Source organism: Halichoerus grypus, chromosome 5 (assembly GCF_964656455.1).
Source record: "Halichoerus grypus chromosome 5, mHalGry1.hap1.1, whole genome shotgun sequence".
Lineage (NCBI taxonomy): Eukaryota > Metazoa > Chordata > Mammalia > Carnivora > Phocidae > Halichoerus > Halichoerus grypus.
The window spans coordinates 145,838,465-145,854,461 of NC_135716.1; the positions used below are offsets into that span (position 1 = coordinate 145,838,465).

Consider the following 15,997-nt stretch of genomic DNA (forward strand, 5'->3'; position numbering starts at 1 on the left):
AAAAGTCACCTCCACTCCTGCCCCGTTCCTGTGGGGTGGGGTGGGGGGGTGTGGAGGTGCTGCTCAGCTTCTGGTCCACATGGCTCATCAAGGAATTTCTTCTAAACAGGGACAACTCTCTTATCATAAAAAATCCTGAAGAATATGAATTCCTCTATCTCTTTTACAGGAACATCGCAGGGCCTGCTCTAGAGTAGGTGCCTAATAAATGCATATCACATGAGTAAAGAGCAGTGGAAGGGCAGCTGAGGCAGAATTCAGGGACGGCTCATGACCGACATTTGAACTGACCCTTGGAGGATGATTCAGAGTTGCCTTTTAAAGATGTTTTTGTACTTTAAAAAATTCTATAATTATAAACCCTTTAGAGAATCCAGAAAAAAAGATCCTCCTATCATCCCAGAATCCTAATTCTGCCACTGTGATCTTTTCCCCTATAAATGGTTGCTCTATCTTTTTTAGTAGTGAATCACCAGGCCTAGGGAGGGTGTGGTCCTTGGCTGACTGGTTCAGCTCATCCTCATCTGAGCCCCGGAGCTGGTGAGGCCAGTCCTCCGATGCTGGCAAGAGGCAACGAAATACACGAAATGCCGATGTATTCATTCACAGAGATAACCCCAGTTGCCAAGGAGGACAGGTGCACGCAGTCTTTGGCCGGAGCATTTCTCCCTGTAGGCTCGCCACTCGGGGAACCCACTGGGTCAATGTTTGCTGGCAGGACGATCTAGTTTTTTAATTGTATGGCCAGTGTGACGCCGGGTCTGCCATTTGAGTTAATTTCTGGGTCAACCTGGTGGAGTCCCATCATATATGCATTTAACTCAAGCAAATTCAATGACATATGCTGTGGGAAACCGAGAAAAAGAGTTTAAAGGAGGCAGGAGGCTGCCCCCATTCAGAGAGCTGTGCTCCTGATGAGCGTACCATGCGAGAGGTGGGTGCGCTTCACCCTAAGCCAGTCTCAGTTCCCACGTGCCTCTCAAAGCGTGAGCATTTCCCCGAAGCAGTTGTCATCAGCTGGTGTTCACCTAAAGAAACAGCAGCCCATAACATAACAATAAAAAAAAATTATAAAAAAAAAAAAGAAACAGCAGCCCATTTCCCAAGAAAACCGTCTTGAGTGAACTTACATGGAATTATACCTCCTCAACTTTATGGGCAACTTAAGGGATCTCCGGGGCAAATTTAATTCTCCTTGGCTTTTGTCTTCCGTACTGACTTCAGAACTGAATGTGCCGAATAAGGGCCTGCTCCTCTGTACAGCTGGGAGCCTAACGTCTTCCTCTTGAGGTTTATACCCCAGTGGCCAAAGTCAGCTTATTTCCTTTAGGGGAAGCTTCCAGCCAGGTAGCTGGAACTGGAGGATTTGATCTTGCCACCAGCCCTGTTGCTCTGGTTCCTTCCACATGGTGTTGCTGTCGAACACAGGCCCTGCATGGTCTGGTTCACATCAGCACCCTGCCCCCTTCAGGTGCGTGTCCCTGCTCTGGCTCCTAGATCCCCCAAGTGCCTGGTTATTGTTCTCAAAGCAGCCTCAGTCATGCCCTGAGTTTGGCTCCTTGGGATTGAGCCCTGATCCCTTTTACCTCCTGTTGGGTTAGCCCTGGGGGCTTTTAGGCCAGCAGATCTTGGTCATAGGTACCCTAGTATACCCTGACCCTAACTTCAAATTGCAGGGAGCAGGGTGTGGGATCTTAGTCTCTTTTCTCCCAGAAGGCCCCTGAGCCTCTCATGCAAACTGAGGCACTTTTCATAACTCTGCATGCAGATCTTAAGGTCTCAAGGTCTTAAGGTGTGTCCATCAAACCACAGAAGTCTCTCCTTTCCCCTGGACTAAGGTGCTTCTTACCTTGTATTTGCCATTTGAAAATGTTTTCTTTTTTCTTTTTTTTTAAGATTTTATTTATTTGAGAAAGAGAGTGAGTGAGAGAGAGCACAAGCAGGGGGAGCAGCAAAGGGAGAGGGAGAAGCAGTCTCCCTGCTGAGCAGGAAGCCGGATGCAGGGTTCGATCCCAGGACCCCGGAATGATGACCTGAGCCGAAGGCAGACGCTTAACTGACTGAGCCACCCAGGTGCCCTTGGAATTGTTTTCTAAAAATGAAATTGGTTGCAAGGAAACGAGCTATCTACACCTATGAACATAGAAGCCTCAGACAAAATTTAGAAAATTCTGCCTCCCGGTACATTGGTGCAGGAATAGTCAGATGGTTAGGACCTGCCGCAGCACTGTCATGTCCTTGAACTGGGGCCCACCTCCCATGGGTGGTGCTTGGGTGGGTCCTGAGCGCTTTGCCGCTCTCCGCTCTCTTCTCTGTGCCCCTCTGCAGACTGAGCCGTGCTAATCATTCCTCGTCCACTAGAAAAGTCAATCTTTGGAGCCTTGGGGGCCTTCCTTTCCCATTTTCTCTGTTATAGCACCTGTCACTATTCGATCCCTTTTGCTTTTTAATTTATAGTTTACCCCAAAGGGTACTGGCAACTTCCTGTTCCTTTAAGTTCTCAGAGGAGATGTCACTGTTACTTCCACAAAAATAAGTCTATGTGTTTCTTCTTTTTTTCTTTTTCATTCAATGTGATGTCATAAGAATTGTCCACACTGCACCCTCGTCTCCATAATCTTGTTTTCATCTTCCACTCGGGCCAGAGCAGAGTTTGCGAAACCCTTTTCCTTTCACTCGACACTTAGGATGCTGCTGGATGTCCTTTTGGGGCATCACTGTGTCCCACGACTCTGGAGTTACCTCAAGTTCTGTTATTTACCACATTCTTGGCCTCAGCCATAAAAGAGACACGATGCCGTCAGCCAACTGACAAAGCTGTAGCCAGCAGGTGCTTTCTTATTTTTATTTTTTGGTGGCCCATCAAGGCCCCAAATGGGCTGGAGTTTGCTTCTGAGCTTGGGAAGTCAACTGCGCCTTGTTTTCACACATCCCCAGACAAGCGACACCAGGAAGCAGGGGTGGGTGGGACCAGCATCTGGATCCAGCAAGGGCCTCTAATTCTCCACTTGTTCTTTGCCAAACCCTCCTCTCCCCTCATTCTTCAGTTTCTTAAACCAGCCATCATTCAAGGGAAACTGAATCCATGTGTTTGTGATTCACTGATGCTGAACATGGCAGAATGTTTTGTAAGCTTCACATCATAGCAAAGAAATCCAAGTGCGTGTGTGGGTTTGTGCGGGACTGTGTGGTGTGTATCTTCACCTGTGTGTATGGTGTGTACGTCTGCGCGTGCATATGCATTCCTGTGTGTGTGTTGTTTTCCTTTCTGTTTCTTGTAAGAATTTTCAACTGATTTTTCTTAGAATCAGAAAATCATGTTTGGCCAAAGAAACCTAACACTCCCTTCCCCCGCCTCCTGAGGAACTCCAGCTTGGCAGAAAACACCCAAACACCCACGTTCTGACTTATTGGAGACGGTCCTGGGCTGCACAGTCGTTGCAGTCTGGTTCGGGAGCCAGTGTGCAGGGGGCAGCCGCCCCGGGCTCCCCAGCCCACAGTGAGTGGGAGGGAGGCAGGAGGAAGGAGCAGCCTGTGCTCTCGCTCTGCCCCTCATACCATGGGGCGACTTCTCTTAGCAAAGCTCTGCTGACCTCTCTGATGGGAGCCCTGGGATCTGTCCTTGGCCCTCTTGCCCAGTCAGCTGACCGCCTTACTCATCAGGAGGGGGAACATGGCCCAGCTGTGGGCTGCGGGTGGGGTCAGACCTTCAGCCTGGTGACTCTGAAAACCTCCCGTTTCATCAACCGATCACGGGCTCCCATGCTCTTTCCCCTGTCCAGGTAGAGAATTCCTACTCATCCTGCAAGGATCCATTCAGCAGCCACCTCCTCCGGGAAGCCTAGATTCCCAGGCCGGGCTAGACCCTGCTTCTGGCCTCTCCCAATCACAGCCATGACCCAGGGTTCCGTGTTGTCCAGTACGGGCCTCTCCACCACCTGGCTGGAGCTCCTTGAGGACCACGAGCCCATCTCATTCATTCCTGGGACCCACAGCACCCAGAGCAAGTGTTCAGCATGGGGCAAGATGGGAACATACCAGAGTTTGGGGAGGTGGGGGAGGTTCTGAAAAGCTCCCACTGCCCTTCTCTGTGGAGACCACTGCCCTGGAGGGTCTCTTTTGACCTGGAGAAAGCCTCCCTTGGGCAGCCCAGCCTGAGCCCTCAGTGGAGAGACACCAGGAGCCCCGCTGGCGGAGGGAGAGGAGCAGAAGACCTATGTTCCCTTCTACCCTGGGGCAGGGGGTGGTTTTTCCCTCCTCTGGAGCGGGGCTCCTAACCATGGCATGGTGGCACTGGTCATAACCAGGCATCCCAAGGACGCTGTTCCTCATGGTAGAGAGGACAGTCTGCAACTGTAGACCAGAGTGGTCCTCCGTGGGAACACTCTGGCTCCCTCACACCTGACATTCTTTGCTTTGTGGGAAAGAAAGGAGTAGGAGTTCAGCTCTCATGCAGTTAGGACCTGGACAGGACCCTTATTACACTTGGGCACACAGCCTTCCTGGTGGAGAGTGGTTGACTGTGAGCTCTGAGGGAGCTTTAGTTCCCCAAGCTTTTACTTTCGATTCCGTTCAAGCTTCTTATTTGCACATTATTTGTGAGCTTGTTATTTGCAAGCCCCAATTAAGCATTGTTTTGGTGCCCAGGGGTCTCGCTGGGAAAGAGGGACCTTCAGAGGGCAGTTGGGGATGACAAGACAGCAGTGTCCCGCTAGACCCATGCCTGGCTCTGTACCCACCCTCCACCCAGCCGTCCTCCTTTCCCACCCTACCTCTGCACTCTGAGCCCCACAACATCTAAAGTGGAACCAAAGAGCTTTGGTCTGTGTAGCTCCAGAGGGCAGGGCTGGGCCCAGAATGGGGAGTTCTCTTCCCTGAATGTGGATTTCATTCTGGCACTGGGAAGGACTTTCTAATAAGCATACCTAGCCCATATGGAGGGGCTGACGTAAGGTAGTGAGTTCTCTGCCCTCTGAAGTGTGCAAGCAGAGGGTAGAGAAATGTGTGCCCTGGGTAAGGGGTACTGGGACCTGACTTTAGCCAAATGGGAGTCTGGGCATCCTGCCTCAGGTCTTAGAAAGAGTTGGCTTGAGGATGGGGGTGTGGCAGAGCCATCTGGGAAGAGTAACTCAGTGCTAACGTGGCACTTGCTATCAGCTGCTGGGCCTGTCATCTGCTCCAGGGAAAAAGCAAGCCGTGATGCTTGGAAGGGCTGAAGGGATTCTCATGGACCCCCAGATGCTTCCTTCCAGCTGCCTTTCTAGTGGACTTCCTGCAGCTGCATCCCGGGACCAGCTTGGGGGAACTTCCCTGACTGGGTCAGCCAAGGCCAGAGCCCAAGGACTGGCCATGGGGCTCAGGGCTCCTTCCTGTCTCAGACATCCTAGTGCCAGGATGTTGTGACTATGGGTGTTGTCATGCTAATAGACCAGGGTTTGAATCTACTTATCAGGTGGCCTTAGCAATTGCTTGCACACTTACAGTGACTGGGAGTTCACTACTTCTCAAGGTGGTCCCTTCCAGGGCAGAAAGTTATACCTGGTGCTGAGCTGAGATCTCCTTCCCTGTGGCTTGCCCCACCAATCCCAGCATTCCCCAGGTTTGCTCTGCTCCCCGCTCTACAGCCCCCGCCCCCTCAGCTACTTCCCCAGGCCCGCCATCTCTGTCACCACCACCTACCTCAGCTGCAAGACACACACCTCCCTCCCCCATCCTTTTCCCAGTAGGTCTCAATGTCAGGGTGGGTCCATGGCCTCCTTGACAAGCTCCCAGGCTTCTGGCCCCACAGGCAGAGGGCCCACCAGCCCTTCAGCAGCCCTATTCCTTACGTGACTCAGCAAGCTGGCAGCAAGCCAACCCCAAAGTCCCTTTCCCACATGCTGCTGCTATGGCTCGGCCCCCACCCCCACCCCAGAGTCTGTCCTCTCCCCAGTTGTGGAAGCCTGGTCTGGCCCAACATATGTCCATGCTCAGTTTTATCATGTCAGAATTGGCCTGTGGTCCCAGCCTGCTGGGGTCTGCGTCGTCCCAACTTCCTCATCCCACACATTAGCTGTTCCTCCCAGCTTCCTGTCCTCTGCAAATCCGATCCACATGCCGTCAGCAACCTTGGCCAAGCCATTGATAAAAATGACCAGGAAGGGGGAGGCTGAAAGAAGAGGCCTGAATCACACCTCCAGGGACCCTCTCAGATTCTCTTCACCCAGGAGAGGGCCCTACCTGAGACAGTCACATCAAAAAGTCCCTGTCTGTTCCCAAAAGTTCTGCTGCCAACTGGCTCAACGTCACACAGACACACAGTGCCAGGGGTAGTCCCCTAAACCTGGTGAGGGGACCAGAGCTGGTCTAGGGGACTTGCTCTCATAGAACCCACAATGGGTGCTTATGGTCATCAAAGCAAAGTTGACCTTTTAACAATCTCGTCTAGAATGGCACCTTGGCTTAACATCACACACTCCACAAACCTGCACCCAGACCAGGCCCTGGGCTCTGAGGACTTGGAGCTGAGCCAGATCCAGCCCTTCCCTGGAGGAGCTCAGTCTGCTGGGGCAGGCAGTCTCAGAAGAGACCATGACATCGTAGAGTGAATGCTAGTAACTGGAATGTATTGAATATTTATGATGTACCAGGGACTGTGCTAAATCTAGATTAACCCTCACCACCAACCATCATTACCTCCATTTTATCCTCCTGTGGAAACTGAGGCACACAGAGGTTCGGGAACTTGACGAGGGCTCCCAGCTATTGAGGAATACGTGTAGGAGCAGGTGGGAGCTGCCTTGCCTAGCCAGGTGGGCCCAGAGGGGCCTTCCAAGGGACGTGGTGCCTGAGTGGAGACTGGACAGATGAGCAGCAGTAGGAGGGGACAGGGAAGGGAAGCAGGAAGGGCAGGGGCAAGGGGACTGGGTTCCTTTGGAATTCCCTGCTTCACCAGCACTCACTGCCTGCCAGCTTCCCAGTTGGGCCCTGGAGATTCAGAGGCGGGCATACCAGCAGAGTGCCCTCTAACTAACTGGGAAGCACAGGGTTCCCTCGGGCGGAGGGTAACATGGCACCTCAAGGTAGGCTTCCCAGAAGAGAGGACATCTAGGCTGGCCGTGGAAAGGGCAAGTGGAAATGAGTGGGGTTGGGGAAATGTGTGTGGGGAGGAGGGTGGGGAGATAGAAAGTTCCAGGCTGAAGGAATAACCGTGCAAAGGTGGTTCATGGAGCAGCATGGAGACCAGGGTGGCTGGAGCGCGTGGGTGAGGAGCTGGAGACTGAGTCAGGCCACAGGACCCGAGGCCACGGAGGAGTGTGCAAAGTTCTGAGGGCAGTGGGGAGCCGCCGAGGACTTCAAATGGGGTGGGGGTGGGGGGCGGCCAACAGTCCAGGTACTCTGTCCACTGTCCCCAGCGCAGTGCACGGCAGCAATGGTGCCTCCCGAGGTTAGGTGGGCATGATACCCACCTCAGCGGCTGGTGTTAGAACCAGTGACGGGTCAGTAAACAGCCTCTTTCACCCTCCATGAGGAGCCCGACAGCTGCTGCTTCCCTTCCCCCACCCCTGCAAGTGGAGCAGTTACCAGATTGAAACAGGCTGGGCCTTTGAGCCCAGCCTGCTCCCCAATCACTGCAATCTCTTGATCCACAATCCCTGGGCTCTGGGTGGTGGCCACATGGCTCAGGAGGGAGTCCCAGACCTCTCAGCTCCCTGAGGCTCTTCCCCAGGGCCCTGAAGGACCGCGGGGGCTCCAAGGAGCACCCAGCCAGAGACTGGGAGTAGGTGAGGCAAGGTTACCTATTCTCTCCTCACCGTAAATTACGTGCCAGTAGGGGCACTGGAGGGCATCCTCACAGAACCTCCCACTCAGTCTAGAAGCCTTGATCGAGCATCTGAACAGGTGGCTGGCCATCCAGGCTCCACTTGGATACCTCCAAAGATGGGGAGCTCACAACCACAAATCCATCATGGGACAAGTCATCAACTCTGAGAGTTGAACTATAGAGGCATGACATGGACTCTATGACATTAGAATCATGGTCAGCCAAAACTAGAAGACACTTTTCTTCCACAGGAGTTAAAGCAGCTCCCTAACGTGGAGAGGCACTGGGATCGGGGGAAGCCCCACAGGGTTCTGAATCAGAAACCCCTGTTCCAGTCTTGACTCCACAGCTTCCCAGCTGAGTGGCTTGGCCAATTATTTCCCCCTCCCTGAGATCTATTTTCCTTCTCTGTAACTTCAGCTGCATAGTCCAATAAGGCAGCCACTAGTCATAAGTGGGTTACTGAACCCTCAAAATGTGGCTAGTGCAGCTGAGGAACTTAACTTTTTTAAGAAATTATTTTAAATTAAAATTTTAACACCAGAAGCAGTATAAACATTTTTATATTGATTACGTATTGAAATGATAATATTTTGGATAGACCGGGTTAACGTATTAAAATGAATTTCACAAAAAAATGAATTTCACTTATTTTTTTCACTTTTTACAATGGGACCACTAGGGAATTTAAAATTTTACATTTGTGGCCTAGCTTGTAATTCCGTAGGGCAGTGCCGACTTAGAATGTTTTTTAAGGATCAAATGAGGTGGATGTTCAGGTGTTTGGGGACATTTAAGGTCCAGATTATGGTTTCTGTGGCTGCCAGGTACTCAAGGGATTGTGTCTTCCATCACACGAGCAAGACATGCTCATTCTAGAAATAAGAGAGAACGTGGATAAACAGTACAACGGAACGAAAATCACCCATAATCCCACCACCCAAAGATAGCTACTGTAAACTCTCTCTTGCTAGTGTTTTTTTCTGTGCATATCCACGTGAGTCCTTGCAAGCCACCCTACCCCAGCTTACAGGTTCTCAGAAAGGTCACTTTAACAGCTTGGGCCGAAAGTGTGGGACCTCGAGGAGCCCCCACTTGTCAAAGGCGGGACCTTGAACTTGCTTTCTTGTTACCATGAGTCCCTGGAGTGGCCCATGCGCACGTGGGGTCCAGGCTTTCCTCGTACTGAGCTCCCAGTCTTCTTGGCCTCCGCCAACGCCCGCGGTCACCAACCTGGCTGCTCTGTCATCAGCCGTTGCCAATGGCTCCCTCCCCACGAGCTCCCGCCTTTGCTACTCACCTCCCTCTCCAGCCAGTAGGAAAACCCTTCCCATTTTGGAGACTCCACAGGGGAACTGCTTGGAGCCCAGGTGATGGAATTCTTTCCATGTTTTCCATCAGCCCTCTCCTTTCCAGAGCCCCTGAGTCCAGGGCCTCTCTTGCTGTATCTAGAACCTACACTCCCTCCCTTCCCACACCCTGGTCAGTCCCTGAGTGGGAACCACCTCTGTGTTAGACCTCTTCTTCTTCGGGTGGCCTTCGGAGGGGCCCTTTGTCCCTTTCTGCAATCTGTTACGGACACGCTTCTCGAGCACAATCCCTCAAGCATGTCTGCGTAGGTGCATCTGGACTGCAAACCTGGAGAAGGGTCTCTGTCACAGGAGGCTCTAGGGCTCCCTGCAGAGCTACGGACTAGCTCGGACCTTGCTTTCTCCACCTAACCTTCAATAGGAACATCTTTCCAGTGACACCATTGCCTCTAATGGTTGCTCAGAACGCCACTGTGTGGGTATGCTGTAATTTTTAATTTCATTCTGCACTGACGAACTAGGGGCCTGAGTCCCGGTCTAATTCTGCATTGACATTCTTAGGTCCGTCCTAGATGTTTGCTCTCACAAATACCACTTTAGGGTCCCTCCCAGTACACTTCACTTAGATGTTCTCAAATCTGACGAGTTCTCCCTTTTCAGACAGCCAGCCAATTCTGCGGGATGAACTGTACTGGACCCCACTTTTCCCTCTGTCCCCCTTGGCCTGGCACTCAAGGCCACCCCCCTCCTGAGCACAGTCTGTCTGTCCCCCATATCACCGTTCCTCGAATTTGACCTAAGCTCTGACCACACTGCGCCCACACTTGCCAGCCTCCCTGTTGGCTACTGCTGTCTCATTGCCTGGGATATCTGCTCCATCTCCAAATCCTCCTCATCCTCCCAAGAACCACTCATATGCCCCCTCCTCCAGGAAGCCCTTCCTGACTCTCCTAGCTAGAAGTGACCCCTCCCCTCCTCTGAGTAAAGAGAGCACCTCCTTGTCCTCTCGCCTATGAGACTAATGCAGCCACCCTGGCTCCTGGTTCCTTGAGTCCACTTGTCCCGGAGTGTCTCACTCTGTCTCCTTCCTGCCCTCCTGCCACACCAGGAGCAGCTTGAGGCTGGGGAGAGATTCTGATTTCTTTCTGTGGACACAGGGCATGGCATGGAGTGGGCAGGCACTAAAGGTTTGAATAAATACATGAAGGGAAGAGGACAGGCCTGGAGTTGGGCCCTGCGTTCTGGTCCAGCTGCTGCTAGTGTTCCATGTGACCTCGGGCAGGTCGTACTCTCAGGGCCCCTGCTTCCCTGTGAGCTGAAGCAGTTGGACTTCACTGTAGAGAATTCTGTTGCGGTCAGCAGGCTGTTTGGCCCTCGGCTGATGTGCTGGCCCCAGGCTGGGGATAATCTCTCTGGTGCATAATAATTGCAGGGCAGCCCCCCATTTCCCTTGCCTGCACAATCCCATTATGAGCCCTTCAGGATTTATGTCTGAGACCCACCGTAAGCCCATCACTAACATATGGCATACTGGCAGACAAGGGATGAACAGAGATTGTAAATATTCATTCATTCATTCCTTCATTCAGCAAGGTGCTACCAAGCTGCACTCAGCTGGGCCGCGTGCCTGACTCTGTGGACCCATCACTGAACAGACCCAGACCCCGGCCCAGTCCCGGAGGAACTTCCAGTAAACAATCAGCAACTCAGTGAGGTGGGGGCTGGGGCAAAGGACAGCACAGGGCCTGTGGAAGCCCAGAGAAGGAGCCTTTGCCCCAGCCAGTGGTCAGGGAAGGCTTCCTGGAGGAGGGGACCCTTCAACTGTGTCTTAACAGAGCAAGGAAGCGCAGGGCACTCATGCAGCAGCTACAGTGCTGCATGGGGAAGTGGGGAGAAGTGGGGAGAAGCTTACAGTGCTCAGCTTGATGCTGGGTGCCGCTTGAGTGTAGTCTAATGATAAGACAGCAGGATGGGGAGGGATTATCCACTCTTGTTTACATTAGCAACACCAGACAAATACTTCCTTTACCTGAAAGAATGAAAGGGCTTTGGGGAAAAATCCTTTTGGCAGCAAAGCAAAGCACAAGCATCTCCTTAACTAATCTCCCAACCCCACCCCACCAACAGCCAAGAGAAGAGTAACTCTGAGCTGACCTGCACAGGTAGGCCCAGAGCCCAGGGCAAGACAGGGTCAGGAGCCAGGGGGAGAGAGACCCACAAGCCCCCTCAACACAACCTCCCAAGACTATGACGAAGGGGAATCTGGGCTCAGGTGGTAACCCAAGATGGCCATAGGGTGGCACCTCTCCAAGAAAGCACGGCCCCATTTCAGAGATGGGATCCTGAGGCCCAAAGATGTCCCACGGGCAGTGGGCAGAGCCAGGACTAGGACCCAGCCTAGGCTCTCACTCACTCCCATCCTTAGTTCATTCAGCAAGCCTGCAGTAACCGCCTGCCTGATAGCAGCCCTGAGAGCTCACACTCCACACGCACTGGGGACCCGCGGAAAAGTCACACCTGCCCCTCTCCTCTCAGGTCCTCAGTCTGATGAAAGAGACAGGTAGACAGGGATAGCCAGGGTCATGACAGAGGCCAGGGACGGTCCCTGGGGAGAGGCAGGTAGTCCAAGATGTCACCAGAGTGGTGACATTGCGCTTGGTGTTACCTAGTGAGTAGCACTTTGGCCGAGTGGAGGAACCTGGTAATGACACCAGACAAAGGAAACAGCACTGGCAAGGGCCTGGAGGCGTGCAAGGGTGTGGCGGCTGCCCCCGGGCGTGGGCCAGAGAACAGAGCAAGAAACCAGGCTAGAGGGACCACAGGACTGGATTGCGGGGGGGGGGGGGGGGGCACATGCCTGCACGGTCCCTCCAGCTCTGTGAGGGTGCTGGGCACAGCCAGGAGGGGTGTGAGTGGGTCCGCCTGAGTGGCCCCCCACCCCCAGACCCTGACCCACATCGCTCTCCCAGCTTGATGTCCGGCCTCGCCTCCCTGGATGCCAAGACCTCCAGCCGCCTGGGCATCCTCACCGTGGCGTACTACCTGTGGACCACCTTCATGGCAGTCATCGTGGGCATCATCATGGTCTCCATCATTCACCCAGGCGGGGTGGCCCAGAAGGAGACGACAGAGCAGAGCAGGAAGGCCATCATGAGCTCTGCCGATGCCCTGCTGGACCTCATCCGGTAACTCTCACCCTGACCCCCTGCTTGGGAACGCCATACCTGGGCTGGGGCCACTGGCTCCACAGGCCTGGCCCCCCATGTCTGCCAGAGGCTGCATAGGGCACGGGGAGGGGGTGCCCAGGGTCTGCTCTTGATTTCGTGTGGCCACAGAAGCCACACAAACAGCTCAGCCCCTGTGCAGCCCGCTGGGTTCACACTGCACTGTGTGCGTCCGTTAGACTGGGAGCACCTTGAGGGCAGGACGGGGGTCTGGGAGCCACGGCCCAGCACGCAGCCGGGCACCAGGGAGGTTATCAGTGGCTGTTTGCTGACTGAGCTTGCTTGTGTGCACCCAGCCTCTACTGAGGAAGGCCAGCAGTCACTCCCCTCACCACCTGTTCCTTCTTGGTCCTCTTCTTCTTGCAGACAAGGGAGTGAGGCTCAAAGAGATGAAGTGACTTTTCCAGGGTCGTCCCGTGGGCAGGTCACGGAGCCAGGATTTTTGCCCGGTGGTGCCCCTGCCTGAGCCACGTGGACACTGCTAACCATGTGTGTCAGGGACCTGAGCCCTCCTCCCAGAAAGCGCTGTAGACCCAGCGATGCATCCAAGTCCAAACCCCTTTTCCCAAGACTCCATGCAGGCCATGCGCCTCCTCTCCATCACTCATTCACCCCTGCCAATGCCCGCCCTGTGTCAGGCACTCAAGCCTGGCCCTAGTTCCAGAGGAGAGAAAGGTTCACGAATAGACAGCAACAGCATGGGGGCGGGAGTCACAATGAGGGAGGCAGGGGCTGTAGGTGAGAGCAAAGAGCAGGCTCAGGGGAGGCAAAGGGAGGGATGAGTGGCAGGACCAGGGAGCCAGGAACCCATTCTTCGTGAAGGCAAAGGTGTGCAAAGGTCCTGAGCTGAGAGGGAAAGTGTGGGGAGATGTCCTCACCTGCTCAGCGTGACTGGGGCACGGGGGGAGAGGGGGTTGGGGTGGGGACAGTCACTGCTGGAGAAGCAAAGGGGTCCTATCATGAAGGACAATGTAACCCAGGCTGAAAGCTGTGTTTTATCCTAAAGGCCACAGGAAATGGGCTTGAAACACAGAAGCGGCTTGATCCCATTCAAAAGGCTCGCTCTGCTGCAGAGTGGGGGTGAATGGGGGGTGAGGGGAGAAGGGGAGGACAGGCAGGGAGAGGGACACGATGGTGGCCCTGGGCACAGGGAGAGGGCAGACTGAAGGCTGCTCGGAAGGTAAAACCAGCAGGAGCCGTGCAGGGCAGAAGGGAGGAGGGCATGGAGGAGGGGGCGGTGCTGATCCCAACGGCCTGAATACCCAGCTGTGTGGTCACCGAGTCGCAGGACAATGCTAGAGCAGGTGTGGACATCCTGGGGAAGGTGTCCACTGGTGGTTGGCTGGTGGATCTGAGTCTTCGGGAGAGTCTGAGCTGGAGACGGAGGGTGGCAGGCTGCCCATCTTGGGCCACCATCTCTCATATCCTGCATCCAATTTGTTGGCAAATTCTGTCAGCTCTACCTTCAAAATAATATCCCTTGTCCCTTCTGTCCTCCTGTGCCACTCTCACATCTCCCAGACCACTATCACGTCTCACTAGAGGGTCCAACCGGGTCACCCTGCTTTCTCTCTGCTTCCCTCCAGTCTGGTCTCAGCCCAGCAGCCAGAGGGATCCTGCTCATGACTCATCACATGTCAACACACTCCGCAATGTTCACTATGGCCTATAGGCCCTTCCTGCTTGATGCACCACCACATACCCACGGCCTGTGATCTCTGCTCCAACTCTCCCTCCCCTCCCTCCAGCCCTGCGGGCCTCCTGCCAGTCCCCAAATATCTGTAAGATCCCGTCCTGGTGCCTTGTCCTCATCGCAGCCTCTGCCTGGCTGGACCTTCCTGTAGGGGTTCATGGCTCCTCCCCTTACTCCACCTCTGCTCCGTGTCATCTCCTAACCTCTGTCACACTCTCTCCTCATAGACTTTATTACTACCTGACATCCTGTGTGTTTGTTTCTTTTTGTGACTCTATCAGGGCATAAGATGTTCCACGAGGGCTAGATTGTTACAAATCTGTTCCCTGCTGCACCCTGGAGCCGAGAACAGCTCTGAGGAGGGGCTCAGTGTTTGCTGAAGGCAGACACAGGATACAGGGTCACTGATGGGGTTGGGGTTTGAGCCAGGAGAGGAGACTCACTGGCACAGGGAGAAGGTGCCACGCATGTGGCCCCGAGGCCTGGGCTAAGCCTTGGCCCCCACCACATTGGAGGTTTGCGTAGAGCTGACAGAGCAGGAGCAAGCAGAGGGCCAGGAGGGGAACCAGGAGAGCAGATATCCTAGAGGCCAAGGGAAGAAGAATTTCGAGAAGCTTCATTTCTAAGATCCCTTATTTCTAAGATTTGGTGGCTATGATTCATCCTTTCTTGGATTCTATGATTCGAAACAGCCTTTCCTCGTGGTGGAAGGAGCTGGTGCTCGGGAGTCCCCGCCCTCCCCACCACGGCCTCCCCTGCTGAGGGGCTGAGGGCTCTGGATCGGACACACGTGTCAGAGTCAAATGTTCCAGGAGTGGCTCCTGCTCTTGGTTGCTTTTCACGTGGTGAAAATTGATCCTTCTGGTTTGAGGCTTTTCCCCAGTTGCTCTCAACCCCAAGGCAAGTTGTTTTGCAAAGCTGAGTGGTTTGACATCACGGTCACTGTTTCTTAGTCAGAGAGTGGGGCAGCAGAGAGCGGTCATATGCTTCCAGGGACAGGGAACCATCACCTTGGGGATGGGAGGTCTTGTCACAACTCTGTCAATAAGACACAGTGTGGCCCTTCCAGGACTCAGTTTCCCCAGCAGTTTTCAAGGTCCCTTCTAGCTCTGTGGTTCTGAAGCACAAAGGCCTACACACCAGTAAGGAAGCTGCAGGACTTGAGCAGAAGCTCCTGGAGGTGGGTTCTGGGAGATGAGGTTGGGAGGACAGTACAGAATCCAACCTTGAAGACCTTGAAGCCAGGCTGAAAGGTTGGCTGTTATGCTTTAGAAACAGGAAGCTGGTGAGTTTGGGAAGGATGGACTAGAGCAGGGCAGAGTGGTCAGGATGTGACTGGAGGCAGGGGGATGCCCTGTTTGGGGTGCAGTCACTTCCGCTCCATTCACCCCCCCCTTTATAAGGCACCTGCTCTGGGTGAAGACATTGTGCTGAGAGGGGCAAATGCAAGTCCTGCACCAGGCTGTCCTATTAGGACAGACAGAGAAGAAGAATGCACTGGACACTCTCAGAGATTCTTCTTAGATGCTCTGACATTCCGAGAGGCTGTGCAGAAAATGAGAACACCAGGACGGAGGGGGCCCCCTCACCCTCGCTATGGCCCAGAGCAGGTGGCCAGCGAGCATTGATAACTGAGAACAGGGACAGCCAGAGCAGGGAACTGGGAAGTGTGGGCAGGTGTGACACAGGAAAAGTCAGAAAGATGTAGGGGACAAGAGAGCAGGGGAATAAGGCCGGCGGCACACCTCAGGGCCGGGAAGATAGCCATCTCTCAAAGATGATTCCAGAGGAACACAACAGGCCATGTCCCTGGACAACTCACAGAGACATGAATTCATTTCCCAAGGCTCCAGAAAACCGACGTCTGCTCAGAGTTCAGCCTCACAGAAAACCACCCAAACAAGTAGATGCTAATCAGAGCTGGGCCCCTTCTTTTTTTTCCAATCTTATTAAAACACCAGAGAGA

At 53.8% G+C, this 15,997-nt stretch overlaps 1 protein-coding gene and 1 long non-coding RNA gene across 3 annotated transcripts in view; one reads left to right on the forward strand and one right to left on the reverse strand.

The window, feature by feature from the left end:
• Positions 1-15,997, reverse strand: part of LOC144381928 (uncharacterized) — a 46,886-nt gene that overhangs the window by 22,790 nt on the left and 8,099 nt on the right. The gene's annotated exons all lie outside the window — the stretch shown is intronic.
• Positions 1-15,997, forward strand: part of SLC1A7 (solute carrier family 1 member 7) — a 43,203-nt gene that overhangs the window by 10,519 nt on the left and 16,687 nt on the right. Inside the window, exon 3 of the mRNA XM_036075269.2 lies at positions 12,084-12,299. Coding sequence (XP_035931162.1) covers positions 12,084-12,299 — 216 coding nt within the window. The remainder of the gene's footprint in view (positions 1-12,083; positions 12,300-15,997) is intronic.